The sequence below is a fragment of the Lepisma saccharinum genome, chromosome 5, assembly GCF_977018435.1.
Source record: "Lepisma saccharinum chromosome 5, izLepSacc3.1, whole genome shotgun sequence".
In the NCBI taxonomy this organism is placed as follows: domain Eukaryota; kingdom Metazoa; phylum Arthropoda; class Insecta; order Zygentoma; family Lepismatidae; genus Lepisma; species Lepisma saccharinum.
Genome location: NC_139233.1, coordinates 90,763,706 through 90,782,576, shown reverse-complemented (window position 1 = coordinate 90,782,576; position 18,871 = coordinate 90,763,706). Strand labels below are relative to the sequence as shown.

The 18,871-nt window shown below is 41.0% G+C and overlaps 1 protein-coding gene across 1 annotated transcript; it reads left to right on the top strand.

Moving 5' to 3' along the window:
• The first annotated feature begins 17,225 nt into the window (after nt 1-17,225).
• LOC145988146 (uncharacterized) lies at nt 17,226-18,644 on the top strand. Its single transcript, XM_083122977.1, has one exon. The coding sequence runs from the start codon at nt 17,226-17,228 to the stop codon at nt 18,642-18,644; it is 1,419 nt and encodes a 472-aa protein (XP_082979103.1).
• Nucleotides 18,645-18,871: the final 227 nt, after the last annotated feature.

Genomic DNA, 18,871 nt, shown 5'->3' with positions numbered 1-18,871 from the left:
CCCTCCCACAAACCGTTGTTTACTTTTGTAACACGTGAAGCACCCTCCTTGCCCCCACCCCTCTCAGCATCGGCCCTTCCCCAATATTTCCTTCGGAACCTGCAAGAAGTCCAGTTCTACTACTGTTGCCATCTTAGTTTTTTTGAAACCAGATTTGCCCAAATCGCGAAACTTTTCGTTTCAAATAAGACGTATGTAGAGTAGATGTAGTCTTCATCTGTTTCCTAACTACTCCCACTCCCATGTTTCGCTAAATCCACTGAAATCTCATTTCTGATACCACTACTATTTCGTATATTTTACGTCCTTTGCTACCTTTAAGGCTTTCGCTTTATAGGATAATCGTGACGATGAGGATGAATGGTGAATTATTGAAATAAAATTATTATTTCTTTGTGTATGTAATTATTAATTTTTATGATTATGTAAGTAAAATAATAACAACGACCACTGAAATAACCATTTCTTGCTGAGGGTTCGAACCTGCGACACCTGACACTTCAGAGCGTGCTAAGATAACAATCGGGAAATTATGCTTGTAAGTATTGTTTTCACCCAAAAACAGTTCTACCACCTCAAAAGCATTGCTTCAATCCGAAATTATTGCATTCCTGCGACAACGTATGTCAATCTCAATCAGTATTATCAACAATTATCACAAATTCCTGTAACCGAAATAATATTATATGTGTGAAATATAGAATTTTAGGTTGACATTTTTAGAAGGACAGCGCACCCCTTGACCATACCTATCCCTCTCCTCTCCTTCTCGCCCATGATGTCGAAGAAGGACAAAGAGGACTTTCATAATCGCTGATATTTAGTGTAAATACAAAATATCACTTGGTAGTTTGCTTTTGCCCCAGTGTGATTTGATTTTTTTATATTTTGATTTGGCGATTTAAGTCCACTTCATGAACAGTAATGCTAATCGGGACAGTTTAAAGTTGGATCCGAACCACTTGTGCCTCCACCGGGTATCGAACCCGGAATCCCGTGATTATAAGGCGGCGACGCTACCACTGCGCCATCGTTCCCCAGTGTGACTGGACACCTTCAGAGTAAGATAGACCCGATTAGGCGACTTAGCTCTTTTCTGTCAATTGGATATGGCAACACTGGTATGTTTCCGGTAAGTATCACCGGCAACTGCGCCGGCTAAACAGGCATGCCAAAAACCCGCCTCCTCCTCCCGCGGTCAGTCTTTGCCGCAACGCGAAGTCTTCCTTGCGTGGGCTCAGGGCCCTTTCCTCATGTTGCCTGTGGAGGGTTCCGGATCAGTCCTCCTCTTCGCTTTTGCCGGTGTCAGAAAAAATGTCAGTCTGCAATGTTTACTTTACGACAATATTACCAGTTTATGTACGTAATAATATTTTAAGACGAGTTCTTCAATTCTTTATATTTTGGTGTTACCTGCGGTAACAGCGGCTACATGCACGCCACGCCTCTGAATTCTGTCCCTATCCTGAGCAAGATCTATCCGCTCTTTTCCATCCCTAATAATTTCCTCTAGGTACACCTCAACATTATTCCTCCATCTTCGTCTTGGTCTTCCTACAGGTCTCTTACCATCAGGTTTTCGAACAAGAATCATGTAAACTCTTCTTTTCTCTCCCATTCGTGCCACACGGCCTGCCCACCTAAGTCTTCTTGATTTAATCATTCTAATAATATCTGGACATGAATACACATTATGTAGTTCTTAATTATGTAACCTTCTTCACTCACCTGTCGTATGTGGTGTGTGTGTGTGTACACACACAACATAGCGCTTCGATACTTCGAGGGATGTTACTGTAATCCCCTTCTGGGAATTTTTCAAATACCACATTGCCCAAATATATCGCCATTACACAGACAACGTTGCTTGTTTTTAGTAAAACTGTTTGGTATCAACTGTTCCTGCTATCTTCCAAAATTGACATTTATTAAATAGATGGAAAAACCCCTAATGAGTGACGTGAGTGATATCGTGATGAGCCCTCTGCCAAGCAATGAATCAATCCCGACGGGCCCAGTATTGAGCGACGCCAATCAGCCGTGATTGATTAACGATGATTGCGGGTGGCCAGTGGCGTGCCGCCAATGGGCCTTCCAGCGGTTCTGAGGTTCGCGTTCTCCCCGCAACACCCCCCCCCTCCCTCCCAAAAACCTGAAACGACTGTGCCTTTCCCTTTTGGATCGCTGCACCTTTTTGGTGCTGGAGAATTTGAAATCAGTCCCGCTGTCAATCATTCTAACCTGTAGCGATTACGTACAGAGATTATTGCCCTCAAATGTGATGTGTATAATAAATAGATGCAGGGTGTTACAAAAAAAACGCGATTTTGCTAGCACGTTCTAACGGGTCGCCAAAACAAACACGAATGGGCCTAAGCGCGGAAGTGAAATTTTCACGGTTAATCCGTTTCGCTCTAATTCTTTTCGCGTTTAATCCGTTTCGCGGTTGTTCCTCTCGCGCTTATTCCTATGTTCAATTTTTGTTTCGCGATTAATGCATTTCGCCGTTATTCCACCGCCCCGTTCTAACGTGACTCGCCAGAAGAGGCAGCTCAAGTCAGATTCTACCCCATTTCCCTTCTCCCAGGTATCCAATGAGGTGAGAGGTGAGCCGTGACGGAAAATCAGCGGAGCTGCGAGTCCGTGGTACAACGAGAATCTCCCAATACAACCCGTCTGCTTTAAGTCCATCGACTGAAGTGCACCTGCATTAACTGGACAAGTCCATTCGTTAAATAGGGTGCTGCAGGTAAAACGCAAAAATTGTTCGTTACCACTTCCAGAGAGTTTGTTACAACCATCACGAATCATAAACACAAGAAATCGAGAGATAATAAACAACTGAATGCACACAAGTGAAACACCGATCTGAAGATAATGTCTCTGCATTCCCTTACGTGCTTGGATTAGTGGAATCTTGCTAGGCACGTCTTATGTAGTCGAAAGGAAGCATAAATGTGGTAGTTGGAAAATGATAAACATTTTCTGTGAACACTCTGTATATTGATTTTGCAAGTTGTGTAGACTTGTTCTTCCAGTTTTTTTTATACGTTGTTTATGGTCTCGCCGATAACGTAATGGTTAGTACTGGTCCATTGTCAAGGTATCACTAGGTATGATTTCCAGTTCAGGCGCATTGTGTTCAAATTCTATTTTGAATTGTAGGTCGAGTCGCGGTTCAGCCTATCCCACATTTTAAAATTGAATTTTTACTAGACTCTGCACCAGAAGTCTATGGAACAAACGAGCGAAAACAAGTCCTCCGCGCAAATACTGACTCTAGGGCTCGACGTGAGGGGGAAAGGAATTACATGGAGGGGCAAGGCGACTGCAGCTACCAGCTGCTTGCATCAGCGTGCTCCGCACAATCGCTTTCTCCCCTTCTCTACTGTTACGAGCGGCGCTGCTCCACATGCTCTTGGGAAGGAGTATAGCCTGCTTTTTCTTGCTTGTTTTGGAGAAACTTTCATATTTAAGTAAAATCGATCGAACTTGGATTGATGGATACCAGGGCTTGCTCGGAGTTGGAGGATGAGTCATGCTATACATAGACGTAACTTGGCGGGGGCAAGGGGGCACTTTCCTCAAAAAAATTTCAGTTTTTATTAACATTTTCAAGTTAATAGTACCTTTGTTAACCTCCTGAGACCAGAGGAGCAAAATAATTAAGAGTAATATTTGTGATTTTGCAAGTATCGCAGTTACATCATGTTATTTATTTATGTAGTTTGGAAAACTTCGAACCTGCCTCTCCAAAGTTGAGCTCCAAGTTTGATTCTGCCCTCTCAAAATTAGGCCTCAAGTTACTCCCATGATGCTACAAGTGCTTACGCCTAAATATGCCCTGTTTGGGAGCCGGTTTCGAGAGCTGGGAGAGTTCAGCTGACAAGGGGCTACCTGAGCGCCGGCCAGGGGCGGCGCTCTCGAAAGCGCCAAAACCATATTTGCAATTTTATGGCCACGGTTATTTGTTTTAAAAAGATTTGGATTTGTGTCGATAAGAATTAAATGAAGTTACTGCTGCCTAACGCAACAATTAGTGCCTGGATAGTTAATGATTGATTGGATTTGTGTTTCAAGTTCACTTTATGCACAGTAAGGCTGACTGAACCTACAGTTAGAGTGGGATCCGAATCACTATGTGCCTGCACCGGGTATCGAATCCGGGACCCCTTGTTTACAAGGCAACGAGGATACCGCTGCGCCATCGAGGAGGTCCTGTAGCGCCTTAGAAGAAGATGAAGATATGTTGCACCTACGTGGTCGCAGAATAAATTGGCCACATATTGGAAATGATAAATTATGTGTAGTTGTTTAGTATCTGCTGTACGAAATCATATTTATATGTAAATAAGTCTGAACCACAGAGAAGAAAATTAGAGGGGGAAGGGAACAGAGAACTTTTGTGCCGCGGAAGCTGGACTTATTCTACTAGAGTGATTTTCGGTGGGTCCGGACACACACTACATACGCCCCTGTTTAGTACCCATCAATACAGTAAAACGGTGAGATGGAATGAGGTTTTTCCTTCTCCGACCGCCTCCCCCCCTTAATCAGGGTGTCTGCGCACGCCATGGTGTTGAAATCTGGTGCACATTGAACTACCGTTAGTACACCCTGGACTAAAGACTAACGAGGCTCTGGCGACTGGCACTATGGCCAGTATAATTTTGTTTGTGTTGTCCTGTTTTTTGTCCTTATGTGTGCTGAGTGCCCCTTTACAGCCTCAGCTTTTAACAGAAGTCAGAACATTTTAAGAATTTTAATTATGCAACGTTAGAGTTGTTATTGGTAATGATAAGGGGCTGGCCCCCGTATAATGTGACGGGAGCAAAATAGCCTAAGTACTGACGCTCCACAATTTTAAAATCAAATTCAAAAAAATTCAAACATTGAACTACGTTAAGAGAGAAACGCTTCATGCGACCATTGATCACACTGTGTTCCACTTACAAAGGGGCCATTCGCATATTGAACACTACTGTACCGACAACTTCTTGACGTTACCTGAGAGCCTCAGTGCCACCTGGTGGCCAAAATTTGAACCCTCTATAATAAAACCTTTATCCATTTACTAATTTGGAAGTATAAATCTGCGAAATGTCACAGATGAAAAGAGCTAGATTTACTTCCTTGGAATCTCATATCATGCTATTCAATTTTAAATCAATCGAAAACAAATACCATAGCAAGATAACAGATGGCCACGTGACTCGAGTGTGAGTTCATTCCATAGGACCGCATAACAAGTTCCCTTTTTGTGGAAATCATGCGGTTGGCAACACTGCTTTGTAAACTCCAACGAATATGGTAACACTGCAAATAAATATGGTTGATGGGAGCATTTGGCGAGCGCTGGGATTGGAGAGAACGGAATAAAGCCATTGGGCCATTCAGTGACGCTTCTCGATTTGCAAAAAAAGCTTTTTGAGAAGGGATTGTTCGGTCTTAAGTCACTGATCACTATCTCACTCTTTTTTTCTTCTTCTTAGGGTGGGTTTCCCCTGGATTATGGCGGACAGAGGGTACATACAGCCTTTTCTTTCTTCTCTTCGTCGCAGGGGGAGAATAACAGAAGGGTGGAGGGATAAAGCGAGCTCCAGAGGAGAGGAAAGAAAATGTTAATAGAGGCCATGATAAGATAAATGAGATTTCGTGGTGACACTCGCCATCGAAAGTACTTGAGGTTGGATTCACTGTTGACGCTCAAATCCAGCGTGGCGTCAGATTGCTGTGGCACCTAGGTCGGTCTTAGTAATAAGTAGGGAATGTAATGTTATTATTTTCTACCCTTTCTCATACAGTCCAATCCTACTACGCCAGGGGTTCCTGATTCGAATCCCGGCCTGGGCATGGATGTTTGTGAGTGTCTCATCAATTTCATCATATCATCACTCATCCCCATCTTCGCAAATTAGCCAAAAGTGACGTAAAAGAGATGCAAAATAAACCAAATCAATCAATCAATCATACAGTCCAATCATCAAGACCAAAGTCTCGCTTCGTGGGCAACACTGCTCACGAGACCAGACATTTCACGTCTTCTCTCGTATCTCGTCCCGTAACCTGAGGAATCACATGTGGTCTTCGATGCCACTTCTGATAGTATGATTGAATGTCCTGGGTGAACTTTCTGTGAGAAGTTGACATAAGAAACTGTTATTTCATTTAGTTTTTTTTCTCTTAAGATCATTAATTAGGAAAGACATAAACTTATATTACCAACTAAAATGCTTGTCCTGGAAGCAACTACTCTTTAGTGAAGGTAACTGTGAACGTCGGAATGGAACTTAGGCAGTCGAAGAAAGAAGCGTTTCCAAGATAAATTGCAGATATCTCTCTCAAGTATCCAGATAAAAATCATGGAAACAGGCAGCTTGTGAACTAACTTTGAACTCTGTTGTGACGTTTCGGGCATATTTGGAGGCTTGTTGTTACCCGAGGAGGTCTTTGTCCTGAAGAAATGGTACTAACAAAAGAAAATGCCGCGTAAAGAAGTGGAGGTTCACTCAAAGTGGTATTTGACGCAGCGATTAACCACGATGAGGTTAAGTAATGATACTGTGAAATTAATGAAGGAACACTCGCAAACAACCCCCATGTCCAGCCGGGATTCGTACTCGGAACTCCTAGCGTCGTAGCGCGCTGTGCTAACCACTCCACCACAAAGGTCGGCACATACAAAACATCTATTCCAGTTTTGGTTTAATAAATTTGTTCTCAGTGCTGATACTGATACTTTGATTTTAGCTTAGTTTCACTGTACAGTAATATTGACACAGTGATAACGTCGTCGACTTGTAACAAGGGGTCCCGAGTTCGATACCCAGTCGAGGCACAGTGGATCCCACTTTAAACTGGCTACCATGCGGAAGACCCGAGTTAGAATCCCGAGGCAGATGATATGGACCAGGAATTATTCCAGTCATTTCCCCGTGTGCGCGGCTCTTGAGGCCCGCCCAGCCTAGTAAATTGGTACCTGGGCGCAACCCTGGGGTTGAAGGCAGCCGAGTGTGATGCTGATCACATCATCCCAAGTATGGCCGAGATCAAGATTATGTGGAGCTATATACCTCCACATCAGCCCATATGTCTTTATGGCATGTATGCACACGCACAGGGTTACCGTTATCAGAGATATGAGCAGTTTTGTGATCAAGTTGGCGCCATGTTTGATGACTTCATAGCAGATAAACGTTCCACGTGGAGGATGTCCACCCAAGTCAAAAATACTTCCTGAGTCACCTACTAACCATTGACGAAAAGTAATTATCGAGACTCAAACTTTCTTACGAAAACTCGTGTTTTAGAGAAAGGTCGAAGTCCCAACATGACTTTGAGAATCTAGCTGTGCATCACCAGCTTCGAAAACCACGTCCTTCACCTCATATATTCATTCTGCTTCGTCGTCTTCATCATCTCTGTCCCAACAACTTATACCTCCGAAGCCTGGCGTTATGTTTGTCCATGGTGAAACCTCGAGAACTTTCCCAAGTGCTGACTACTTCTGACTTTCACTCGTCAAGAAAACTGCCCTGTCATGCAAGTCGTCGGCGGGCACTTCTTTCGCTCGTAATAGGCTGCTGTCTTCTCATGTCACGTAATATAAACTCGCAACTCGTTACAGTTTAATGCGTTGTATAGATCATGTCTCGTGTCTATATAGGATAACTTGGGCGGTTCCCATTTTGTCAGATGTAAAAGTTTCAATTAATTTACTCTCTGCCATACCTAAACCCGAAATCTTATTGCTGCAACACTGCTTCCATCTGTCGCTGTACTGGGAAAGATAAAGTTGATTGTCATTCTTTCTAGTTCTTTTCATCCAGGGCTTAAAGTGAGCCGGAACACACCGGAATTCCTTTCCGGCAATATTGAGATTGGTGCCGGAACTTAGTTCTTGTAGGGACATTGGAAATATGTCCAATGTATTCATTGAATACGTTATTCAAAAGTCCATTCTTTGGGAAAGATAAAGTTGATTGTCATTCTTTCTAGTTCTTTTCATCCAGGGCTTAAAGTGAGCCGGAACACACCGGAATTCCTTTCCGGCAATATTGAGATTGGTGCCGGAACTTAGTTCTTGTAGGGACATTGAAAATATGTCCAATGTATTCATTGAATACGTTATTCAAAAGTCCATTCTTTGTTACGTTACTTCTTGTAATCAATAGACAAGAGCAGTAGCGGAGGTTACTCCCCTAAATTTTTGAGGGAGGGTATTACCCTCTAAATCCACTTCCACTATAAAATACTAGTTACATATTATCGAAACTATGGTGTAAAGTTTGAAAATTTAAATTTTTGTATAATAAGTTTCAGGAAATAATTTTTACATCGGAATGAGTAAATGAGAAAGCTTGTTCTGAGCTCATTCCTAACAGAAGAAGAGTAGAAAATCAGGGCAAAATTTATTATCAAGCCGTCTAAGTATTCAGCGTTCAAAACTGAACAACAAAATATAGCTCTGCATAATTCAGGCAATTTATGGATATGGTCATTCAACACAATTACGGTGAAATGTCGAAGAAATGCAATTCCCTGATACCAGATAGTCGTTAGGCTTTGCAGATTTTCTGCACGTACTAACGATGGACAAAATCAAATGCGACTGACGCATCACAGACACCAAAGACGGTAAAGAGACCATGAAATTTTGTTTTGTAACAGATGGAAGGGCTTGTGTTGTTGCAGCCATAAACCTTCGAGTTTAAAAAGGCTAGAGAGTTAGTTAGGTGATAACTTTAATGATATCAGTAATCTCATTAGCAATTGGATGCAAATCTACAACCTGTAAACAGGAGATGTACCAATATACTGAATCGTAACCTTGGAGCATATTGCTATTACGCAGTAAACTTGTTCCTCTACAAAACATCTTACTTGTACTTGGACAGTAAGCTTAGCAATATAATGTTTTGTCAGATCGAAATAATTAAGAATCGTTCCGTTTCCCTCATTAATTCAGATAATCAGGGATATTTTCGTAATTTCATTTGCTAATTGCAGGCCTCTCTTTCCGAGGGAACTGCTTCAGTGGGTCGATGTTTCGTTAGGAGACATTACCTCGCGCCGATCTCCGTGGCAGTGTGGTTAGCACAGCGCGCTACAAAGCCAGGAATCTCGGGTTCGAAACCCGGCCTGGGTATGTGTGTTCTTTGTTAGTCTACCTTCATGAATTTCATCATTTCATCACCCATCCTCATCACCAAAAGAGGCAGAAAAGCGAAGTAATATCAACTAAATTAATCAATTTGCATACTAATATATTTGCTGTTGGTTTAACTTGGTTAGGAGCGCGTTGCCAACATTACAAGAGTAACTGTAACGTTACTTCATTACTTTGTGTTACTTTGATAAATTCAGAACCAGATTCAATCATGCGCTGTTGTGTAGTTTTGAACTTGTGCATGCAAAGTGTGACAGGTGTGATACTTATGTAGACAGTTATATGCCCTTTTGTTGATGTGTAATTTTACTATGCCCTTCTGCCACTTTCGGCTAATTACGAAGATGAAGATGAAACGTGATGAGATGAAATTGTTGAAAGGACAGACACATTTGGAAGCCAGACAAAACACGATCGCTACAGAATTGAATGTCGCGCCGCAACCGAATTGCGCACACTTTAGATCCAGAATTGCGCACAGATCTCTCTCACCTGTTTTGCGCACAGATTTTGATTAGTGTTGCCCACGAGACGAGACGAGACTTTGGTCTGTCCCGTCCCGTGAAAATGCTCTCTCGTCTCGTGTCTCGTCTCGAAAATATTCGTTTGTCCCGTCTCGTGTCCCGTCTCGAAGGGTTCTGTCTCGTCTCGTCTCGTTTTGTCCCGTCTCGTCTCGTAAAAGTGATCCGGGATATCATGCCAACAAAAGTCAAAAGTAGCAGAAACCCGAAATATTTTTCCGGAAAGTGGGATAAAGCTCCAAATATTTTACCCACTGCGTGGTGAGAATAAATAAGGTTCGTTAATCATGAGGACATTGATATTAAAAATGCAGTTTGTTGGTTACTAATTGCTAGATATCTTATGAAATCTACCTTGTGGTTTTTCTCGCTTCATACAACTGTCTATCCATTGTACATTTATACCAAGTTTGTTAGAACCTGTCCCGTTTCCCGCGCTAGCGATCGCTCGACAGTATTGGTGCCAATGAGAAACGAGAAAAAAGTCGTCTGGTGGGCAGCAAGGAGCGAATGGAAGCTAGAAGAGAGGAGCTTACGTAGACGCTGTTGCCACGTTGCGTATTTTAATTTGCTGCCTGGCTTTGGCTTTCCCCAGCACGGAGTTCAGGCGGTCTTCAGCAGCAACACCGCTTGGTTTATGCTAGAAAAGCCACCAATCAGCTAGCGCGGGAAGCGGGACAGGTTGTAACAAACACGGTATAAGTGAGTGCTCTTTTTCATTACTGCTATACCTTTTGGAAGTCTTGAAATGTTTTCCAATAGACCTTCTTTCTTTCTGAATGTCGAACTTCCGTGCACTATGTACATTTTTTCTTTAAATTCTAAGCTTGGCGCTGGGGAGCAACAAAAAAGTTTTTAAATGTGTAGTACGAACACAAAAGACTATTTAAAATTTCAATATTTAGTATATTACAAATAGAAAGCATTTATTGTTCTTAATATTGTTAAACATCTTCTATGACATAAGTTTCAACAACTGTTTCTTTGTGATATTGTGCTGTTTCTTATGCTCAGCTTATGACGCACATACTTCTTTGTTTTCCCTTTAGCCTCTAAGTCCGGTACCACCACCGCTTGATCTAATTTATCCTTCGGCAGGCACGCATCTAGAAACATATGTCGGGGAAGGTGTCCGAGCCAAGTGTTTCAGAAAAAATGATAATAATAACATTAACGACAACAATTAAGCAAATGTTTAAATTAATACATTAATATAATTCATAGGTCTATTCACTTGAATATGTAAATTAATCAATTGTTATTGCATGACATGTTACAAAGATGGTAGAAGAATAGTAATATAACAGCACGAATATTAGCTAATATCTAGCTTACGTGTAGTTAAGATCGTCAAAATCTGCATAAAAACAGCTGTCCTGGCAAGAAAATTAATGTCAAAAAAGGTGATGAATTGAATATTTCCTGAATAACAAAAAAAGATGTTACATCCAGTTGACGAAAAATAAAGTTCCTGATTAATATTTTATGCTCATTATTATAAGTAGTAGCGTACATAAAACTTCATTGATACTGTCATTCAAAGCAGTATCATCCCAATAGAATCCTTGTTTTCTAGTAAGTTCGGCAGGAATAAGTAACCCTCGATTATGCTAAACAAATATATTTTTTGTTTAACTAGAGCAAGGCCCCAGGAGGATGCAAGAAGCCGTTCCTGCAAAAGTGTATGTTTTACGAAGCGAAGAAACGTGACAAAACCACCACGTATGGAAGGCAAACCTGCATTAATTTTATATCGCACGTTTACAGAGCCGTGCCTTCTGAAGTTATAAAAATCCCAACTTCAATGATTCTTTTAGACATGCTATAGTTGAAAAAAATATGTTTAGATGCACCCAAAGTGCATCATTATCAGATTATGCATATAACGTGTTATTGGAATCAACATATTTGTGTAAATTGGTTGCCTCCCCGATGGCGTAGTAATAACGTCGAGGTCTTGTAATGAAGGGTCGTCGCGTCGATACTCAATGGAGGCACAAAGTGGATCGGATCGCACTTTAAACTGTAGGTCGGTTTAGCCTATTTGCGAATCAAGTGGACTTAAAAAAAAAAACAATATCAACCTTAAGAATATTAGAATAAACTAATTCACCCGCAGGTAAGTCAAATTTCACATATCCTTCTTCATCTTCGTTCATAGACTTCCTGCAATACTGTTGTGTTGCATCCCACCAGGTGCGAAAAATGTGAAGTTATTATTTCCCCGTACTGCGTTATTTCTTTTCATAACAGTAAGGCTAAATTCTCGTTTTATCTGAACTTTTAAAAAATGTGCAAAATACGTCTCTATCTTTAAACAACCACCCTTTCCCATGTATGTGTAAAATAATCCCACTCTGTCTCAGAAAACCTCTTCCTAAGATCAAATGGCGGAAACAACTCTCAAGTCTCAACAATTATAATTTTTTACTTAAATTTCCTATCATTTATACAAACAGTAGCACATATCATGTCCTTTGGTGCAACACTGTCAACAGCTAATGTCACTTTCCTCGTCCTAATAAATTTACTTCCAACCAGTGACGGCGCCAGGGAAATGTGACTGGGGGGAGGAAGGCTGGCAACAAAATATTGTAAAAGGGCAGTCACATTAAAACGCCCGAAAACACTACATACATATATACTTATATAATAATAATTATAATAAAATTATTATTATTATTATTATAATTATTATTATATTCATGTATGGTGTTTTGTGTTTGTTTTTTTATTTAGAGTGGACGTTTACTGCCTAAATTTAATTCTTGATTACGAGTTTATCTCCACATGATTCGTTTTAATAAAGACATTAATTCTTTTTTATTGGTAAGTTGCGTTGTCTCTAGTGGCCTATTTCAGTATTGAAAGACATTCATAATTTTATAATTCATCGTCTTTCTTGAGATGAAACTACTGATATAAATATTTAAGTTATAAGATAATAATATAAATAATGAAAATAATGAAGAGTTTAATTTTCTTGCAAAATAAACGTGACGTTGGAAGAAATGAATCTTCTTAAGTAGTTATTAGAAACAATGTGAGGCACTTAGTGAAGTGCAATTCTCCTGTAGGAGAAATCTGCTCTATGTGCTTTGGAGAACACATTGCGCACCTTTGGTACGTCCAGGACTTGACATTTCTTCTCAATGGCAAGAACAGCCAAATGAGGCAGTTTGCATCCAACATCCTGTTTCGAGCAAGCCTTTTCAAAGATTTTAAGGACAACTATCTTCGTAACGCTGAAGAGTTTTGGGCAAAATTTGTGTTTCACCTTTCAGGGAAATGTTATCACAGGATAAAAAGTCAGAGAAAGGTTACAGTTATCTCATAATTCAAGAAATATTCTGACCCTGGCAATACTTACTCTTACTCTACCACTCCAACGTATGTCTGTGCTACCCAATTACAGGCACCTAATGTTATGTAGTTCGTGGGAAGAAGTTCTTCGATTTTGATATGTACGAGAAAGAGCGAACCTGCATCTAATGGTTGAAGATTGCCAATCCTAAAAAGCGTTCTTTTACCTGCCCGCGATATGTTTTGAATCGAATTTTAAGTGTAATTTGCATTTTAAGGTTCACGTTCAATACATTTCCAAATAATATCCCCTCATTAGCTTCAAGAGTATCGAAGAAATCCCCTTTGTTAAGGTTTCCTCAGACTCATCATCTCGAAATTCAAGTCCCTGAATAGTAAAAAAACGCGATGAATCCACAACAACTGACATGCAGTGCCGGGTTTTCTTCGATCACTTTTGGTCCTGGGTTCGATACCCAGTGGAGGCACTTTAAACTATGAGGCCAGTCCCGATAAGCCTTACTGTGCATAAAGTGGACTTCAAACGCCAAATCAACCAACCAACCAAATCTTAAATCAACTTTGAATGTCTTTTACTAATTAGCGTTGTCACTAATGACCACGATTAGAATAATTTGCCCGTACTACAGATGATGTCTTGTGGTCCTGAAGATATTCGTGATGTTTTAAAATCATCCACATTCAACACTTTTTCGCAGTTCTTAAGACTGGTTAAAACTTAGGTTATTCTCGGCTATTACAGGACATAAATGAATGAGAAATCACCTATGCCCAGGTCGGCGCTCGAATCTTGGACGAAGCAAATTAATATTTGTTAATCAAGTTGGTATTATAAGCAGGAAAGCGATATCATGCAGAATACACCACTTTGAAAAGGTGAAAATCGTCATACTCTTATAAATGAACTCTCTTATTATTCGATATTTAATTAACTTCAGTTGGGGGGCCCGGGTGGGGGGGGCGAAGTGTCTGACATGGGGCGTCCCCATCCCCCTCTGGCGCCGTCACCGCTTCCAACCCTCTAATAACTTCGCTGCTGATAGCCTCACCTTCGAAATGGAAGCTTGTGTGTCGGCGAATAATACAAAGAACTTGTGTTCACTGTCCCTCTTTCATTCAAAGTCTGCCGTTTTCCTTTTCAGCTTTTCCTGCAAAACTTCCTGTCAGCAATCAAACCAACTTACAGAATTTTTATTGCCCCTCCCTTGCATCAACTTTCTTTCCAACTTCAGGCCTGGATTTATGGCACGTACCCGCTACTGCAGGTCAACCTCGCTCTGTGTTTGGTGTTTGCCCCTGAAGCAACGGTGTCCATTGTTCAAAGCGAAACCTTTGTCAGTGGGGAACGGCGAAAAATAGTCTCGGAATACACCCTGGTCGTAAACAAGCTCCCGCCACCCTGACATTGCTGTCAGCTTCCCTCTGAAGTTCGATAAAACTACTTTGTGAAATGTGTTTAATAACGAGTGAAAATGTAGACAGTAGATACTACATGTATTTTGCTCATAAACTTGAAGGCTAAATTGACAGAATAAAAAGAACAGCTACAACATTCCTTCATCTGATTTACAGAAAGGCTAATCGGGACTGGACCCACAGTTTAAAGTGGGGTTCAAATCACAATGTGTCTTCCATGGGTATCGAACCCGGGACCCCTTGATTACAAGGCGACGATGCTACCACTGTACCATCGGGGAATCCCCTCATAGAACAAAGTTTCCTTCTACGACGATTATACAGAACTTAGTGCACTTCCTTCATTTGGAATCTATTCTATATCAGCCTCAGTACTTCGTTATTACAATCCAAGGAATAGTATTCTCCTTAAATAAGAAATAAATAAATAAAAAAAGCATTGGAAATAATCTTCAAACGGACGTAAAAAAATGAATCCAACCACTTGCAGAATGCCTGAGGGAAACAACAAGAATTTTCTCAACAAAGACATATCCGAAATTTCCATAACATTTTAATAATTTCGCAACCCGTGCAAATAATCATGTGGTAAAATCCTGTCGTGGTTCCCTGTAAACACTAAAATCACCAAATTACTTCTTTCCATATTTCCTGTATTTTCTCCTCCTCTTTAGCTCTCAGCTGTTCGGAGTGGGATAATGCAAGATTATTTGTCCCTAATTATCTCCTTCTCTTAGTCTTGCTAATATCTTGGACTCCTTAATAACTTTCCCAACAACTCCTTATCAATTTGTACTGCCATGTTTCCTACAATGCTTTTCCTACTTCTTAATAACAATCACTTCTGTACACCCTTTGATGTAAAAATTAAATAATAAAAATAAACCATATCCGTCGGTCCGTTTATCTTTCCAACCTATAGAGCTGAGACTATTTTTACAAGATAAACCTCGGACGCAGACATTCCACGATCTTTTGGCCCCTCCTTCCACCTTCTCTACCTGCCCTTTTACTTGATGTTATTCAGAATAGTATTAGTATCTGGAGTACTATCGTAACATAAAGTTATTAACCTGGAATATTTTTTTTAAAAAAATGGGGAGTAACGCTGTGTTTCGAAAGAGTATAGGAAATAAGTTTAGGTATTCATTCATGCCTCTCTCTACAGTGAGAATCATAGAACTTAAGACCTTCTGTAAACAAAAGCACGTGTATCATAACAGTGTTGCCAACTTATGACAATAAAATTATCTACGTAGCCTACAAGATGCAGAGACGTTCTATTTGTCAACGGACGCGTTATAGCAATGTTTCTCTTAAGGAGGCCCTATCACTTGTTGGGAGTTAATTTGATACGTAGCTTAAAAAGAACAATTAAATATACAACTTGGCTGCTCGGTGGCTGAGTGCAAATAGAGACGATTACCCAAATGTGGAAGATAAAGTCTTAAATGTAAAAAATAAAGAACAAAATGTATATTTTATCCATGGGCGTCCGGAGGGGGGGGCAAGGGGGCTATGGCCCCCCTGGAAAATGAAATCCAACCAAAATTATATATTTTTTACATACAATTTAGTTTCAGCCACAATAATGTGTGTTAATTATTGCCCTTGGGGAAAATGTGCCTTGTTTGCCCTCCCCCCTGGAAAAAATACCTTCCTTGCCCCTCCCTGGAAAAAATCCTACGGACGTCCATGATCTTATCCCCTACCGGATGTGACAGTTCAGTACCAAATGATTCTTCTGTCGTCTTATGCTAAAATTAACCTTTGCTAGGGAATTCGATGACACATTCAGATAAATGACGTTTTTAAAACAGCTTTTTATTGATTAAATTCATTGGGGTTTGAAAATATGATTTATTATTACTATTGCACATAAGTAAGCTGATAGATTTAATTTGATTAACTAAGTTCTTGAATCGTATTCATCGTCTCGGTAACTAATGACATAAAGTGCGTGTCACAGTGTGGGTGATCTACACCTCAATGTCACACATTACAACATGCTCCAGAGTTTTCTTCAACGTCTCTAAAGTTATGCTATCCCAAAACACTCGTATGCCCTTTTCAGCTCTATCTAAAATTCTGGGTTAAGCAGCAAAAACGCCGAGGGAGACTAAAACGGCATCTCAATGAAGCATTGTCACTGGAAGGAAAAGTGGGGGAAGAGGACGGTAAGAGGCAGTCACATTTTATTGCACCCTACATATAAAATCCATATTTGCAGGGTTTTTATTTTTTTTTTAAAAAAATGACCATGTTTTTCTTCTTTCTAGAGCGAAGGTGTTCATTTTCAATCAACCTCCACCCATACCCCTCTCGCGTCTTGCCCTCATCTCAACCTCACGGTCTGCCATTGCCCTCCCTCACCCCCACAAGTCTTACAGAGTGTGAGGGTGTTTATGAGGTCTGCAGTCATGAGGATAGCAATCGATGGTGCACACCTCTGCTATGGTCAGCGCATCTGTGCCCCTTCACCCCACAGCACCCTCACTGACATCGTGAAATCAAATTATCATGTGCCGACATTTGCCACACCACTTCAGTTTCTTCACCGACTTAGTGCGAAGATATTGGGGTTGGCAACAACCTAATAGCGGATTTCTTCCGCCGCATATAGTCCGTTTTAAAAAAGCTTGCCAATGCTAGAAAAATATGTAAATTATCCCGAAATATGAATTTTAAAATAGCTTTTCATTAAAGGTTTCTGCTTATAATAATAATAATACGTGATGATTGAATAAATTACAACTGATCACGTGACCGGCAAGAAAGTAGCGCCAGTTTCAAATATGGCGACTTCCATGCGTGCAGGAAGGTCTCCGTGTTCTCAGAGTTTCTTTCAGAAACATCGGCAAGGACAGCCGTTGAAAAGTGGCGAGAAGCAGATTGTTCTGAACGTTTATGCAACATTCTGTCGGTGGCATCCTGAAAAAACAGTGAAGGAGGTGGTGAAGTTGGTGTCCGAGTGCAGTGGTGTGTCAGTGTCTTCTGTTTTCGGTGCGTTGAAAGAACGGAAAACGACCGGTGAAATTGTGACTCCCGGGAAGAAACACAACGTTGTTGCTCGTGTGAACAAGTACACAGATTTTGAAATAAGCGCAATACGGCGCAAAGTGCATTCCTATTTTTTTAATCAAGAACTACCCACCGTGCGGAAGGTTTTGGCGGATGTTAATAACGATGAGGATCTCCCCAATTTTAGCGCGTCCACGTTAAAGCGCCTCTTGTTGGACGTTGGGTTCGTTTATGGGAAGCGAAGTCGGCAGACAGCACTCATCGACAGGGACGATATTGTTTTTTGGCGACGAAAATACCTCCGGTCCATAAGGGAACTGCGAAAGCAAGGTAAGAACATTTATTACTTGGATGAGACGTGGGTAAACGCAGGACACACTGTGAGCAAGGCGTGGCACGATAGCACTGTCACCTCCAGGAAGAAAGCTTTTCTCGAAGGACTGTCAACCGGAATGAAGCAACCGTCAGGAAAAGGCAAGAGGCTCATCATTGTTCATGTTGGAAGTGGAAGTGGGTTCGTGGACGGTGCACAGCTAATTTTTGTGTCAAAGACTACAGGTGACTACCACGAAGAAATGAACGGTGATGTTTTTGAGGAGTGGTTTTCATCTGTTCTGGAAAAACTTGACCCGAACAGTGTTATTGTGCTGGATAATGCTCCCTATCACAGTGTGAAATGTGAAAAGTTGCCAACCACTGCTTGGAAGAAGGCTGACATATTAGCTTGGCTGAGCGAAAAAGGCGTTGTACTTCCAGCTGACGTGCTCAAGGCGGAACTTTTGGATCACGTTTCGCGTATGAAGCCAAGCTATGACAAATACGTTGTCGACGAAATGGCGAAGAGAGCCGGGCACACCGTGTTGCGTCTACCACCTTACCATTGCAACCTGAATCCCATTGAAATGATATGGGCTCAGGTCAAAGGGTACGTTGCGCGCAACAACAAGACCTTCAAGTTGGACGAGGTCAAGAGACTGACTGAGATTGCCATGTCTCAGATTTCGGTGCGTAACTGGGCGGACGCAGTGCGGCATGTCATTGAAACTGAAGAGCGGAAATTGTGGGAAGTGGACAACCTGACAGACGATTTAAATTTGGAAAGATTCATTATCCAAGTTAATGACGGGGAAAGTGAATCGGAAGATAGTTGTGATGAAGATCTGACAGGCATCGAACCTCTCCCATCGGATTAAAGTAAGTAAATATTTTTCCCTTGCATAAATAATGTGAGTTCTTATTGTCGCTTTTTTTTCAGTGCTCAAGAAAGAGAAATGAATGGAGATAAACAATCTATTTTTTATGTTTCGGCTTATCTTTGTCTAGTTTCTGCTAAAACTGGCGGGACATTGTTGGACAAAGGAGAGAAACAATTCTCTGCATGTCAACAATGTTGGGCAATAGCTTGGTGGAAGGGGTAGCA